The sequence below is a fragment of the Aegilops tauschii genome, chromosome 7, assembly GCF_002575655.3.
Source record: "Aegilops tauschii subsp. strangulata cultivar AL8/78 chromosome 7, Aet v6.0, whole genome shotgun sequence".
NCBI lineage: Eukaryota > Viridiplantae > Streptophyta > Magnoliopsida > Poales > Poaceae > Aegilops > Aegilops tauschii.
In genome coordinates, this window is record NC_053041.3 from 7,036,197 (window position 1) to 7,052,330 (window position 16,134).

General features: G+C 47.3%; 1 protein-coding gene and 1 long non-coding RNA gene across 3 annotated transcripts; one reads left to right on the forward strand and one right to left on the reverse strand.

Annotated features, from left to right (window-relative positions):
- Positions 1-3,726: 3,726 nt before the first annotated feature.
- LOC120969884 (uncharacterized) lies at positions 3,727-4,808 on the reverse strand. Its single transcript, XR_012188533.1, has 2 exons — positions 4,247-4,808; positions 3,727-4,134 (listed from the first exon to the last, which is right to left on the reverse strand). It is a non-coding gene; the product is annotated as an uncharacterized lncRNA (long non-coding RNA).
- Positions 4,809-5,387: 579 nt separating this feature from the next.
- Positions 5,388-7,784, forward strand: LOC109740156 (probable polygalacturonase). Of its 2 annotated transcripts, none has more exons than XM_020299194.3 (2): positions 5,388-5,538; positions 6,202-7,784. In XM_020299194.3, the coding sequence occupies exons 1-2, from the start codon at positions 5,524-5,526 to the stop codon at positions 7,636-7,638; spliced, it is 1,452 nt and encodes a 483-aa protein (XP_020154783.1). In that variant the 5' UTR covers positions 5,388-5,523; the 3' UTR covers positions 7,639-7,784. The 2 variants fall into 2 exon arrangements, with proteins under 2 accessions (XP_020154783.1, XP_020154782.1); XM_020299193.4 differs by having other exon boundaries at positions 5,407-5,559.
- The last annotated feature ends 8,350 nt before the right edge of the window (positions 7,785-16,134 follow it).

Here is a 16,134-nt window from a genome sequence, read left to right on the forward strand (position 1 = left end):
TTATCAATTGTTCACTCCAAATTATCTGATCTGTATGAATGGTTACATTAGTGTAGAATATATCCAATGCCAATGAAATTTTTTAGCTATGCATTGTTCTTGTAAGTACCTGCTGTCCTTTATCAGTGTACTTATATTGATAGGTAGTTGTTCATCTACCATCACTCTGCACCTTATTTTCCTTTGCCCTCCATTTTCTACACATAAGATCTATATTTACTCTTACCATAAGGTTGGATAACACCGATGGTACTGAAGAAGTTTAGCTCTGCATTGCTCTTGGCTGTACCTTTTTCCTGTATCGTTGTACTTACATTTATAGCTACTTGGTTATGTAGCATCACTCTTCATCTTATCTTAAATATTCTCCGTTTTTTCTTATATTGTCACATCTATATTTACTCTTAACAAAATGTAGAATAAAGGCAATGCTTATGAAGAAGATTCTGTGGTAAACTTCTTGAATTGCCCCCCCCCCATCAGCATGGACAAGGGCTTTATAGAGCCTGCCTTCACCAATAATGTAAGTTTGTCCTTCTCAAGCCTTCAAACTTTGTTGTGTATATTTGGTTAGGCATGACTGCAATAGCTATTTATTTTTGGTATTTGCATTAAATTGCATGTTTAAAGTTTATTATGTAGTTCATAAACAAAAGTTTGTCCTTCTCAATTTAAGTTTTCAGTTGTACAACCAAGTTCCTTCTTCATACCATGTAAGTTAAACTATACAGAGCAAGTGATCTTCTTTTGCACTGCATGTATGCTTCTGTTCTTGATCCGTAATCCAGTGGTGTGGTGAACCTACCCACTACAGCACAATGTCATATTCTGCAATGTCTTAACTATGAACAATGTCATATCATTCTACTATTATTTAAACTGTCTCTTTATTTGCCAATCTGAAATGGGATAAATTGACAGCACACTAACCATTGATACTTATGAGTTCTTGATCTATAATCGAGTGGTGTCGTGAAGCTGCCAACTCCTTCACAATGTCATTTCCTACCATGTCTTGACCTGAACAATACCATATTGTGTTAATGCAATTTTAAACTGTGTCACTTTATTCGTCAGTAAGAAATGTGATGATTTGTCAGCACTGATACTTTTATGTGCAAAACCTGTCATCTGTCTGCTTGTTTATCTTTCAGAGTGAGGAGGATATAAGTGTTAAACAAGCGCAGTCTCATCAGCTTGCTCAGCTGCTTGCGCTGCAGCTCCCCAGCAGGGCCAACCTTTCTTGAACTCTATTGAAGTGCTGTCGGTTTTGTATATTATTTTGTCAGCGTGTTTAGTTGCACCGGTGGCGATCTTTGATGCCCCGTGTATGTAATCTGCTTGTGCTTTATTATCATAGTGACGAACTTTGATGCCCGGTGGATGTAATATGTCGTAATTTCTTTATTGTATAGTCTAGGTTTTTCTTATTCACGATGCTGCAGTTATTTTACTGTACATATATCATGTCTTCGCAGTAAACCGGCCAAACCGTAAAATTACGGTATATAATCGAGCCGTCATGCAATCACGATGTTTGATCCGCATCATGGGCCCCGTCATCTTGGTCTGTTAGAAGGCCTAAATGTAAACTGGCCCACTAGTAGATTCGGGCCTTTAATAGGCCGAGTAAACCCGAGTGAACCGCCGGCCCTCTTTTCGCAAGAAAACTCAATGGGCTTTTAGGAGGCTGAGAAGTAGGTTGGGCCTGAAACGTGCCGAACAGCTCACGGGCTGGCAGAAGCCCGAAATGGACCCTGGCCCATGATTGTGCCAATCAAATCACGGGCTTTTAACATGCCAAAATTGTCTCGGTCCTTGTTTGGCCCAACCAGATTATCGACTGCGAGCAGGTCGGATGCAAATCGGGCCGTAGTTAGGCCCAACTATATGACGTGCTTTTAACAGGCCGAAATTAATATAGGGCTGAAATGTTAAACGGGCCCTTAACAGGCCAAAACTAATATCAGGCCGAATTACTAAATGGGCCTTTAGCAAGTGGGCCCAAAAGCATAGCGTCCAGTTGACGGGCCGAATCTGATATGGGCCATAATTTAGCCCAAAGCCCCTTAAAGGGCCGGACTTGATCTGGGCCGTAATTTGGCCCAAAACGTGGTAGGCTTTTAACGGGCCGGATCTCATATGGGCCATTGTTAGGCCCGGAACGTGGCAGGCCATTAATGGACCGGATCAAATATGGGCCGGCATTTGGCCCAAAACATGGCAGCCAGTTAATGGGCCGGCCTACTAGGGTCCTCAAAATCTTGTGGGCTTACAGCTGGTCCGGCCCATTAATGTCGGCAAAATCTCATGGGCCTTTAGCTGGGCCGGCCCATTATGGTCCACAAAAATCTTGTGGGCCTTCACCTGGGCCGGCCCATTATGGCCCGCAAAAATCTTGTGGGCCTTTAGCTGGGCCAGCCCATTATGGTCCGCAAAATCTCGTGGGCCTTTAGCTGGGCCGGCCCATTATGGTCCGCAAAATCTTGCGGGCCTTTAGTTGGGCCAGCCCATTTAAACTTTATGGGCCACTTTTGGGCCGGTCCACGTGTCAACATATCATAGGCGCATCTCGCCCATTGGATGAGTGACACATGTGCCAACGCGGAGCTGACACGTGTTTCCGTCAGCCAATCAAAATTTTACATGTGGAAAATCCCCATTGGTCCGGGCTGTTAACGGGTTATCGGATCCAAAACCGAACCCGATAGCTTAACGACGTTCCGTTACGGTGGATGCCACGTGTCGGTCACCCTTGACGAAAGCACTTATGTGACGCGCGATTTATCGTCATGGAAGTGGACACTTCCGTGATGATAATTTTGGTAATGTCATGGAACACTTCTACGACAGCACAGGTATGACTATCTTGATTCTGTCATAAAATTGTCATGGATGTACATGCATGACAGAAAACGTGACCTACTGTGACAAACACGTATCATCACGGAAGTGTATTTTTTTGTAGTGCCAAGAGACACCCGAAGGGGCTAAGGACATGATGAGGACAGAGCCTGTGCATTGGGCAAGGGCTTTCATTCCAGTGGGAGAAAATTGTGAGTCAGTTGACAATAATCTCTGTGATTCATTCAACCATGCCATTTTTTATGCTAGGTTCTATCCAATTATTTCTATGCTAGATAATATTAGGAAGAAAATATTGGTGAGAATTCAAGAACAGAAAGAGAAGGATGAGAAAATGACAGGGAAAATATGCCCTGGTATATTTAAAAAGATCAAGAAATATATTTCTTGGACACAATATCTTGAGGTGCTTTGGAATGGAGAAAATGGGTTTGAAGTGAAGCATATCAATGGTAGGGGAAGGCAATACACTATTGATCTTGAAAAAAGGACATGCTCCTGTGGCTATTTCCAGTTGGCTGGTTTGCCTTGTCACCATGCCATTAGTGCTATCTACAAGTGTAAGAAGAATATTGAAGATTTCATTTATCCTTGCTACTCTGTTGAGGTGTTCAAAAATTATATGAGCATTGCTTGCAGCATGTAGAAGGTGAAGAAATGTGGCCTGTGTCTGCAAATCCTAGGCATGTAGCTCCTGAATATGTGAGAATGCCATGAAGGCCTAAGAAAAATGACAGGAAAAGAGAAGAAAAAAAAAGCTCCTAAGGGAAAGAAAATGAGCAAGCATGGATTTGGGTGCAACTAAACCAGACACTCCTAAGGGAAAGAAAATGAGCAAGCATTTATTAAGCAAGAACTAACTTAACTTAAGCAAGAACTAACTTAACTTGTCCAGTACACATTCAACTAAACCAGACACTCCATTGCAATTAGATTTGGCTGCAACTAAACCAAGAACTAACTTAACATCTTGCCTGTAACTAAACCAAGCACAAATATAGTAAAAAGAAACACCACATTATGATATTTGGCCCTAATCTCATCTATCTCTTCATTCTTCTCTCTCAGTTGATTTTGCAGAGACATAACCATGGCCTCCCTTGTGGCTTGATCTTCACTGGGAGCTACCATTGCAAATTGATCTTCAGATCGAGCAACAGTTGCAGCGCCTTTAAGCCTCCAGACTTCATCACGCAGATCCCCAATCAGCTCACTCCAAAATTTTGGCAAAGGATCATCATGCCACTCCACAAATCCACAACCACCATGCTGTTAAGATGCACAAAAACATTTCCAAAAAAAGAAATCATTTCACAGAGGAGAAGAAATACGAGAAGAGTTCAATTACACAGAAGAAAAACAGGGCAAAATTGATTCTCACCATAGCATCCACGCAGCAATAGTACCTCCTGCCAGGGTTCTGCCGGCTCCAGGAGATCCATCTTGGCGCCTCCCTCGGAGGGTTGCAGTGGCACATTGGGTTCTCGCGGCAGCGCACCTGCGAGCGCGACTCATCCCCGCTCCTTCCCGCAGCTCGATGAAATCCGGGAGTGGACGCAGCACTCGACGACCAGGACATCCCCCTCTCCGCCGCCACGCTCGGATTCCTCCTCCGCTCCACTCTGCTCTGATTTCACACCACGCGGACGAACCCTAGTTTCGTTCCCCACTCGCTCGATACGTGCTGGGCGGTGCCATTAAGACTTGGTCTTCGTCGACGATAGCGGCCCCACCAGTTGGAATCCTGGCTGACCACTGCCACGTCAGCGCCTGTTAGCATGAAACCGCCCCCAAGGTTTGATTTGGTCCGGGATCGAATAGATTAGGGGCGCAATCGTCAGGGATTTGGACATTGGGGTTCATTTTGCCGGATCTTTACCCATTCAGGGTTTAAAATAGACTTTTTCCTAGATAATTTGGACGTGGAAGCAGTGCTGATCCCTTCCCTCCATATCCATCCTGTGGGGGGAGCGTGTGGAAAGTACTACGCAGTTTTGAGCACCGCTGTCTGTGCTCCTCGTGACCCTCCTCGCTTGTAAAACGTGACCACCGGCGGGGGCGGGGGCGGGGGCGGGCCCACAAAGTACGCGCGCACTGATGGGCACTACTAGCCGCCCGTGAAGTTGAAGCCAAATCGAAGTGCATGCGTCCGTGAGACCGTGACGACGACATGCATGAGTGAACAAAAGACAGCAGCAGTGCAGCACTGCCTTCCTTGGCTCCATGCGCATGCCTCAAGATTAAGATTGTAGGCGTCGAAAAGGCAGTACTAAAGTGACACTGTCAAGAAGGAAGCCCGACGACTCGCAGACTCAGAGAGGGGAGCGATAACGCAGCAGGAAACTAGTTAATGCCGGCAATTCAATTTATACAAATATAAATACATAAAATAAGAGCACCATAATGAGGATAAAATATTACTAGAAACATTTTGTAAAGTGCAATTAGTGCATTTAGATCGTGCCTCCGAACCCAGCGCCACCCCAAGGCACAACCGGTCTTCTTCCTCCTTCCTGCTATAAATAGAGCGAGAGGGGGTGGATCCTAGTCTCACAACCCAACCGGCCAATCCCTTCCGCTCCCTCCTCCAAATTAACAACAGAGACAGGGGCAGAGATCTCTGTCTCGACTCTCGATCTCGAGAGAGGAGGAGCAGCAATGGCGTCGCCGCAGGTACCACCCCTCCTCCTCCATGTATGTGCTCCTCTAACGCCACCACCAACCTCGCCTCTGCTATTCATTCATGGCCTTCCGCCCATTCATGGACTCTTGTTCCTTTCTTTATGCCTGTCCGGTCCCGCAATTAAAAGCTTCACGTTGCTTCAGTACCAGCAGTTATCAGTGCAGTGCGTTTCGCCGTTGATTTCTGTTTGATTTTTCTCTCTGCTTCATGTATGCTTTCGCCTCTTCCTCTTTCTCTCCATCCATGGCTTGGTTAGGATGCGCACTTGTGCATCCTGATGTGATGTGCTCTAATGCCGCCCCGAAAAATACAAGGAGAAAATGACACCTTTTCTGCTCAACCGAGATACACTAGTACAGAATTAATCTTTCTTTCTGCCCAACAGATACGATACGATACACTAGTACCAATGTCACCTCACCTCGGCCGCTTGAAGCTTGATTGATTGTATTTATCCTCCTTTTTTTTCATATCTCGACCGGATCAGCAGCAAAATTATACAGTAGCTGATTGACTGTTCCCCAAGTGTGTTTCTGCATTTTGTTCCTGTTTAAATTCAGCGCTATTCGCAGATTTCTAAGCGAGCGCGAGCATCCCTCTTGTGAAATTACTCGCATCACTCACCATGGATCATCTCTGATTTATTGCCGCAGGTCCTCCCCTTCCTCTGCGCCGTCCTCCTCCTCGCGGGGACCGCAGCCGCGCGCCGGCACGCGCCGCCGCAGGCGGGCGCGGCGGGGCAGAGCACGTACACGGCGCCCAGCTGCCGGGAGCACACGGCGTCGCTGCTGGACTTCGGGGGCGTGGGCGACGGCAACACCTCCAACACGGCGGCGTTCCGCAAGGCGGTGGAGCACCTGTCGCAGTACTCTGGCGAGGGCGGCGGCGGCGGCATGCTCTACGTGCCCGCCGGCCGGTGGCTCACCGCGCCATTCAACCTCACCAGCCACTTCACGCTCTTCCTCCACGCCGACGCCGTCATCCTCGGCACGCAGGACGTGACCCAGTGGCCGGTCATCGACCCGCTGCCCTCCTACGGCCGCGGCCGGGACCACGCCGGCGGCCGGTACGCGAGCCTCGTGTCCGGGAGCAACCTCACCGACGTGGTGATCACCGGCAACAACGGCACCATCGACGGCCAGGGCGCCACGTGGTGGTCCAAGTACAAGTCCGGCAAGCTCAAGTACACGCGCGGCTACCTCATCGAGCTGATGCACACCGACGGCGTCTTCATCTCCAACGTGACCCTTGTGAACTCGCCGGCGTGGAACATCCATCCGGTCTACAGCCGCAACATCGTCGTGTCCGGCGTCACCATCCTCGCGCCCACCAAGTCGCCCAACACGGACGGCATCAACCCGGACTCGTGCTCCCAGGTGCGCATCGAGGACTGCTACGTCGTCTCCGGCGACGACTGCGTGGCCATCAAGAGCGGGTGGGACGAGTACGGCATCGCCGTCGGCATGCCCAGCGAGCACATCGTGGTGCGCCGCCTCACCTGCGTGTCGCCGACGAGCGCGGTGATCGCGCTCGGCAGCGAGATGTCGGGCGGCATCCGGGACGTGCGCGCCGAGGACATCACGGCGATCGGGACCGAGTCGGCGGTGCGGATCAAGACGGCCGTGGGCCGCGGCGCCTACGTGCGCGACGTGTACGCGCGCCGGATGCGGCTCGACGGCATGAAGCGCGTCTTCTGGATGACCGGCGACTACAAGTCTCACCCCGACGACGGCTACGACAAGACCGCCGTGCCCGTCGTGGAGAACATCAGTTACCAGGACGTGGTGGCCACCGGCGTGTGGAAGGAGGCGGCGAGGATGCAAGGCATCCAGGGCGCGCCCTTCAAGGGCATCTGCATGGCCAACGTCACCGCCGAGATGACCAAGGAGAGGAAGGTGTCGTGGAACTGTGCCGACGTCGAGGGCGTCTCGGCCGGCGTCACCCCGGCGCCATGCGCGCCGCTGCAGGGCACCCACGCCGGCTCCTGCCCGTTCCCCACCGACACGCTCGCCGTCGACCAGATCGCCGTGCAGCAGTGCTCATACTCCATCACTATCCCTGCTACTACTTCAGTGGCCGGGACAGAGTAGCTCAATCATACAGTAGTATCCAGCTTCTTGCTGCACCAAGTGATGAGGTTGTTGGATCTCTAAGTGAGAACAGTAACAATAAGGAGCGTGTTGTCGAGTGGCTGCCTTGGTAACTTTATAGAAGTAAAAAAGGTTGTTGTGGGTAACTTACTTACTGTTTAAATGCATATAGAGTTAAGATTTAGAATTGTCACTTTGTTGCAATTATTAGTGTTTATGTAGGCATTGCAAGGCAGACCGTCAAACAGCTGCTTTCTTGCCGTATTATCGAATAAAAATAATATCTAAAGCACAATTTATATTCCGGAGGCAACAGAGTAAGCAAATGGACTTCTTATGTGCATCACAAAAAGAATAATACTCACAATTTATAATCAATAGTCAAAAGAGTAAGTAAATGGGCCTCTTATGTGCAGCAAAAAAATATATTCACAAATTAACAAGAGTCACGGTTTGTACTCAAGACTTAAAAGTGTAAACAAATAAACCTCCTATGTTCAGCAAAAAAAAAAAGGAATACTCACAATCTATATTCAAGAGTAAAAACTTATACCGAAGAGTCAAAATTGCATATAAACTATTTATATGAAGCACAACTCACAATTTTTTTTACTGAAATGTCAAAAGAGTAAGGAAATAACCTCTTACGTGCATCACAAAAAATGAAAATACTCTCAACTTATATTCAAGAGATAAAAGAGTATAAAGAAAAAAGTGATGGTTCGTTGGAGTAGGCTGCGAGGCCCAAGCAGCCAAGGAGTGCAGCGGCCCGTTATCCTTCCACCGTTGGAAGCGGGCAGTTGTCGCTGCTCTGTGAAGCCAGCCTCACGCTGTGCCTGCCACATTATGGGTCGTGAGGCCCAGCTTTCGCATAGGCCCCAGGCGGTCCACTACGCAACTTGGAACGGGCGGGCCAGCAGTAGCACACCCAGACCAGGCCCGCAGCGCTACAACAGCGTCCACATCACTTTAATGCCCCCACTCAGGTTACAAGCTCTCGTAACTGAGCTCGGCGAGTGAAGAGAGTGGAGCCGGGTATTTAAGTCGGTGGAACGTCTCCTCGGTTAGCGAGGTGGGACTAAAGAAAGAGGAGTGTTGTGCTTCCTGCTGGGGGTGGGAGATGTTTTCAGCGTGGGCTTTGGCAGCTTTAGCATTTGTCGTTTTGGGCTCATGGACGTGGCCTTGTGGGCAGGCTTTGGCAGCCATTCGTGGATTTTAGTGCTAATTAGCATACTGAACCTGCTTAGCAGAAATGGAAACAACTATAAATTGCTGCATGATTAAAGCTGGGACTAAGAAATATTTTACTTTTATAAGAATCCCAAACCATATCAGTTGGAAAAACAGTATACAGTCTCTATATCATGCATGCTCGAGTTATAAGATTATTAAGGGCATTCCCAATGCGACGACGTGTACTGTATCTAAAAGCGTAATTAGCTAATAAAAAATCCGACGTGGAAGGTTAATTAGCGAAGAGAGAGACTAGTTATGTATCTTGTTGATGATATAAGCCTTTGACTGATGCATCGTCAAGTACACCATCGGATGCAGGTGGCTCAACAAGCAGATCTCTTTTCGAGGGGACGTTTATCATAACCAATTTTTGGCATCAGCAGGAAGCCATCCAGGAGTCTCATGAACGATGCATCGTCGAGTTCAGACAATGAAACATCTGACGACGAGAGCGAATCGGGTGATAAACAACCTGGTATGGTAGTGATCAAAATGAGGACCAAAGGATGCAAGACAAGAAGATCAAAGCACGAAAGGCGAGAAGGAACCACACCATATCATCATCTATGAAGCCCAAACCATGAAAAGAGGAGCAACTTTCTCAAACTGGTCGTGAGGAGCGTCGAAGCGACGATGTGCGCAATCCTCAGCTTTATCTGCCCGTGACGCGGTAACGGCTGAACCCCGCTCCGCCTTTCGCCCTTGTAGACTCGGACGAGATCGCCCATGGTGGTGAAGGAGGTGTCTGTGACTGAACTTCCTTGGTTGCTTGCTTGCACTTATGTTTGATGTCTGCTCCCTGCATGGTCTCGTCTATTTATAAGGCTTCAGGGAGCTTCTTTATCTGGATTCTGGATGCGATACATGACAGCTAAATTCTTGCTTCTTTGTCATATCAATGGAGGGCGCCATTGATTCACTAATAGAAAACTGAGCTTTGGTCACAGGGCAATATTCATATTAGTCCCGATTCAGTCACGAACCGGGACTAATATGAGCATTGGTCCCGGTTCATAAGGCCAGGGGCCTGCCGGGCCTCGTGGGGGCATTGGTCCCGGTTCGTCCGGCCCCTTTGGTCCCGGTTGGTGGGACAAACCGGGACCAATGGGCCACGCTCCTGGCCCACCACCCTTTAGTCCCGGTTCATACCACAAACCGGGACTAAAGGGCTGGTCCTAGTTGCGGCCAGTGTTTAGTCCCACCTCGCCAAACGAAGGACGCTCACACCAGTTTATAAGCCCGTCCCTCTCTGCCTTTTAAATTGAAAATAGATGCCCTTATACAGGGAATTTGACCTAAATTCACAGTAAATTTCATAGAAATTTATTATGAATTTAGGTTGAATTTTCTCTATAAGCGCATCTATTTTTATTTTTTTATATTTATAAAATAAATAAACCTTAATAAAACAAATAAAACTAAATAAACCTTAATAAATTAAAATAAAATAAACTATAGTAACTACAATAAATAAACCTTAATAAATTAAGTAAAAATAGCAGCAGTAAAATAAATAAAAATAGCAGCAGTAAAATAAATAAAAATAAAATAATTAAAATAAAATACATAAGTAATTAGAAATAAAATAAATAAGTTTTTTGTTGTAAGTAGAAACAAAACAAAACAAATAAAGCAAAAGAGAAAAAAAACAGAGGAAAAAATTATGCCACCTATTGGGCCACCACGGCCTGAATACGACTAGAAACCCATCCATGGGCCAGGATTCAGGCCCGCAGAAGGCCCAGTAGGCCCACAGGCAAATAATGACAGAATAGGCCCATAAGCCTGCATTTGAGAGGAGCTCGAAGTGGTCAGCGCAGCTGCGCTTATAAACCACTGTCGAAGCCTCTCGGCTAGCGAGGTGGGACTAAACATCCCACCGCACCGCGCCAGTTCCAGCACAAGGCCTTTGGTCCCGGTTGGTGCCACCAACCGGGACTAAAGGGGGCATTGGTCCCGGTTCGTGACACCAACCGGGACCAAAAGCCTTTAGTCCCGGTTGGTGCCACGAACCGGGACCAATGAGTTCCCTATATATACCCCATCGCCATAGCAGAGCACTCCAGAGTGCTCTGTTTTTTCTGGCCGGCGAGGGGAGGGCATTTGGGTGCTCTAGCTCACCTCCTATGCACATGAGGTGTTCGATGAAATGTCTGAGCCACACTAGTTAATCTTTGTCCTCTCAAAACTCGACCTCCGAGCTCGATTTTCCCCGAGATTTGTCTAGGTTTAGCGGTCCGTCACGTCCCGTCCCCGTCTTCACCGCCGTCGATCGCCCGCGCCGATCTCGTCGCCAGCACCACCGTGGTGAGCCTCTTGTTCTTATCTTCTTTCTGAAAGGAAAAAATTCTTACTTTAGATAGTTACTTGTCTAATTTTGTTACTTTTATTATTCCTTCTTATTACATAGTGCGATGGTTTTGGTATCCGCCCCCGTCGGCCCTCGTCCTGTCTATGATTCGGATGTGGTATATATATTATCTTTTTATAACTATTTGGTTCATTCATTGTTTATGACAAATATACCGACCAACGTGACATAGATTTTATTTATCTAGGAGGTGGTTGAACCGGAAATTCTAACCGACCCTATTGTCGAGAGGTTAAATTTAGTTGAAGAAGAAAACAATTATTTGAAGGAAAAAATAAAAAAATTGAGGAGGAGAAGATGATATTGGAGTTTCATGTTGCGGATGTCGTCGATGATCACAAGATCAAGATGGATGCAATGCGCTTGAAGATTAGAAAGATTAGAAAATATGCCATTCATACCGAGGCTTGGTATCATTATGCCGTTGGATCAATTGTTACCTTGGTTGCGATTATGATCGCATTTGTTTTCGCATTGAAATGTTTTACATAGTTTCAATGTATGGTTTAATTAATTAGATGCTCTGGAGAGCTATATATATGTTGTTAGATGAGAACTATGTATGTACTTTGGTTTTAATGTGATGATGAACTTCTATTAATTTGGTCACTTAATTATCTATTCATGATGTTCTGTAATGATTTTTGACACACTTAATTATATATAATGCACGCAGATGAACCGGCAATGGATGTACGGTGACAGACACACCTCCGAGTACATTAAGGGCGTGCATGATTTTCTCGAAGTGGCTGAGGCAAACAAGCAGAATGGTTTTATGTGTTGTCCATGCCCTATATGTGGGAATACGAAGTCTTACTCTGACCGGAAAATCCTTCACACCCACCTGCTTTAGAAGGGTTTCATGCCACACTATAATGTTTGGACGAGGCACGGAGAAATAGGGGTTATGATGGAAGACGGCGAAGAAGAAGAGGACGATGACAACTATGTGCCCCCTGAATACGGTGATGCTGCAACGGGGGAAGCTGCTGAAGATCAAGAGGAACCAGACGATGTGCCCAATGATGCTGCAAGGGGGGAAGCTGCTGAAGATCAAGAGGAACCAGTGCCCGATGATGATGATCTCCGCCGGGTCATAGTCGATGCAAGGACGCAATGCGAAAGTCAAAAGGAGAAGCTGAAGTTCGATCGCATGTTAGAGGATCACAAAAAAGGGTTGTACCCCAATTGCGAAGATGGCAACACAAAGCTCGGTACCGTACTGGAATTGCTGCAGTGGAAGGCAGAGAATGTTGTGCCTGACAAAGGATTTGAGAAGCTATTGAAAATATTGAAGAAGAAGCTTCCAAAGGATAACGAATTGCCCGACAGTACATACGCAGCAAAGAAGGTCGTATGCCCTCTAGGATTGGAGGTGCAGAAGATACATGCATGCCCTAATGACTGCATCCTCTACCGGGGCGCGTACAAGGATCTGAACGCATGCCCGGTATGCGGTGCATTGAGGTATAAGATCAGACGAGATGACCTTGGTGATGTTGACGGCGAGCCCCCCAGGAAGAGGGTTCCTGCGAAGGTGATGTGGTATGCTCCTATAATACCATGGTTGAAACGTCTGTTCAGAAACGAAGAGCATGCCAAGTTGATGCGATGGCACAGTGAGGACCGTAAGAAAGACGGGAAGTTGAGAGCACCCGCTGACGGGTCGCAGTGGAGAAAAATCGAGAGAAAGTACTGGGCTGAGTTTGCAGCTGACCCAAGGAACGTATGGTTTGGTTTAAGCGCGGATGGCATTAATCCTTTCTGGGAGCAGAGCAGCAATCACAGCACCTGGCCCGTGACTCTATGTATGTATAACCTTCCTCCTTGGATGTGCATGAAACGGAAGTTCATTATGATGCCAGTTCTCATCCAAGGCCCTAAACAACCCAGCAACGACATTGATGTGTACCTAAGGCCATTAGTTGAAGAACTTTTACAGCTGTGGAATGGAAACGGTGTACGTACGTGGGATGAGCACAAACAGGAGGAATTTAACCTGCACGCGTTGCTGTTTGTAACCATCAACGATTGGCCCGCTCTCAGTAACCTTTCAGGACAGACAAACAAGGGATACCACGCATGCACGCACTGTTTAGATGACACTGAAAGTATATACGTGGACAAAAGCAGGAAGAATGTGTACCTGGGCCATCGTCGATTTCTTCCGACCAACCATCAATGTCGAAAGAAAGGCAAGCATTTCAAAGGCGAGGCAGATCACTGGAAGAAGCCCGCCATGCGTACCGTTGATCACGTACTTGCTATGGTCAATGATTTACACGTAATCTTTGGAAAGGGTCCCGGCGGACTAGCTGTTCCGAATGACGCTGAGGGACACGCACCCATGTGGAAGAAGAAATCTATATTTTGGGACCTACCCTACTGGAAAGAGCTAGAGGTCCGCTCTTCAATCGAAGTGATGCACGTGACGAAGAACCTTTGCGTGAACCTGCTAGGCTTCTTGGGCGTGTATGGGAAGACAAAAGAGACACCTGAGGCACGGGAGGACCTGCAACGTTTGCACGAAAAAGACGGCATGCCTCCGAAGCAGTATGAAGGTCCTGCCAGCTACGCTCTTAAGAAAGAAGAGAAAGAAATCTTCTTTGAATGCCTGCTCAGTATGAAGGTCCCGACTGGCTTCTCGTCGAATATAAAGGGAATAATAAATATGCCAGAGAAAAAGTTCCAGAACCTAAAGTCTCATGACTGCCACGTGATTATGACGCAACTGCTTCCGGTTGCATTGAGGGGCTTCTACCGAAAAACGTCCGATTAGCCATTGTGAAGCTATGTGCATTCCTCAATGCAATCTCTCAGAAGGTGATCGATCCAGAAATCATACCAAGGCTAAGGAGTGATGTGGCGCAATGTCTTGTCAGTTTCGAGCTGGTGTTCCCACCATCCTTCTTCAATATCATGACGCACGTCCTAGTTCATCTAGTCGACGAGATTGTCATTCTGGGGCCCGTATTTCTACACAATATGTTCCCCTTTGAGAGGTTCATGGGAGTCCTAAAGAAATATGTTCGTAACCGCGCTAGGCCAGAAGGAAGCATCTCCATGGGCCATCAAACAGAGGATGTCATTGGGTTTTGTGTTGACTTCATTCCTGGCCTTAAGAAGATAGGTCTCCCTAAATCGCGGTATGAGGGGAGACTGACTGGAAAAGGCACGCTTGGAGGGGGGGACTCAATAATATGCAGGGACGGATATTCTTGGTCTCAAGCACAGTACACAGTTCTACAGAACTCTACCTTGGTGACCCCGTATGTCGATGAACACAACAACAGTCTGCGCTCCAAACACCCGGAGCAGTGTGACGACTGGATTACATGTGAACACATCAGGACTTTCAGCAGTTGGTTGGAAACACGTCTCAGAGGTGACACCACTGTTTGTGATGAGTTGTACTCGTTGTCCAGGGGACCATCTTCGACTGTATTGACTTACAAAGGATACGAGATAAATGGGAATACATTTTACACGATCGCCCAAGATCAAAAGAGCACCAACCAAAACAGCGGTGTCCGCTTTGATGCAGCAACCGAGAGGGGAAAGGACACATATTATGGTTACATAATGGACATATGGGAACTTGACTACGGACATGATTTTAAGGTCCCTTTGTTTAAGTGCAAATGGGTCAATCTGTCAGGAGGCGGGGTACAGGTAGACCCACAGTACGGAATGACAACAGTGGATCTGAACAATCTTGGGTACACTGACGAACCGTTCGTCCTAGCCAATGATGTGGCACAGGTTATCTATGTGAAGGACATGTCTACCAGACCGAAGAAAAGAAAAGATAAGGAAGCGAATACATCATACGATGAGCCAAAGCGCCACATAGTTCTTTCAGGAAAAAGGGACATTGTGGGAGTGGAGGGCAAGACAGACATGTCTGAAGATTATGAAAAGTTTCATGAAATTCCTCCCTTCAAAGTCAAGGCTGACCCATGCATCCTGATAAACAATGAAGATTATCCATGGTTACGGCGCAATAAGCAAATGACACAAGCGAAGAAAAAGTGAAGACTTTCTCCCGCAACTATTATGATGATACCATGCCAACTTTGTAAAAGACGAGTATGATACCATTGTCCGTTTTGTACAAGAAGTGCATCTAGTTTTTGCTGTAACCCTCTCAAATTTCTTGCACATGCTATGTGGATGAAATGATGATACCATGCCAACTTTCAACCTTTTCAGAGTTCATTTGAAATGCTTTTCAATTTTAGGGTCTTATAGCTCAAAAAAATTAGTAAATGCATGAAAAATAACAGGCCAAAAATTAAAAATTATGCCACCTACTGGGCCACCACGGCCTGAATACGATTAGAAACCCATCCATGGGCCAGGATTCAGGCCCGCAGAAGGCCCAGTAGGCCCACAGGCATGTACAGAGAGGTTAGGCCAGTAAGCCTGCTTTAGAGAGGAGCTCGACAGCTCAGGCGCACCGCACCTTATAAACAGGTGCGGCTCTCTCTTAGCTAGCGAGGTGGGACTAAACTCACCACCACGCCGCTGGCAAGGGCATTGGTCCCGGTTGGTGGCACGAACCGGGACCAATTCCACCCTTTGGTCCCTGTTGGTGCCACGAACCGGTACAAATGAGGCTGTGGCCCCACGAGCACCTTTAGTACCTGTTCGTGGCACGAACCGGTACTAGAGTTTCTTACTAAGCAGTTTTTTAGTCCCACCTCGCTAGCTGAGAGGCACTACGAGCGGTTTATAAGCCCTGAGTGCAGAGACGATGAAGAAGAGGCGCAATGCTCACGTTGTTTAGCTTCAAGCCTTGAGGAATAAGGTAGACTGCATCGAGCTATGTGCAGTGCAGTCTACACTATTCCGAAAGGCTTGAAGCAAATCAACGAGCATTGCGC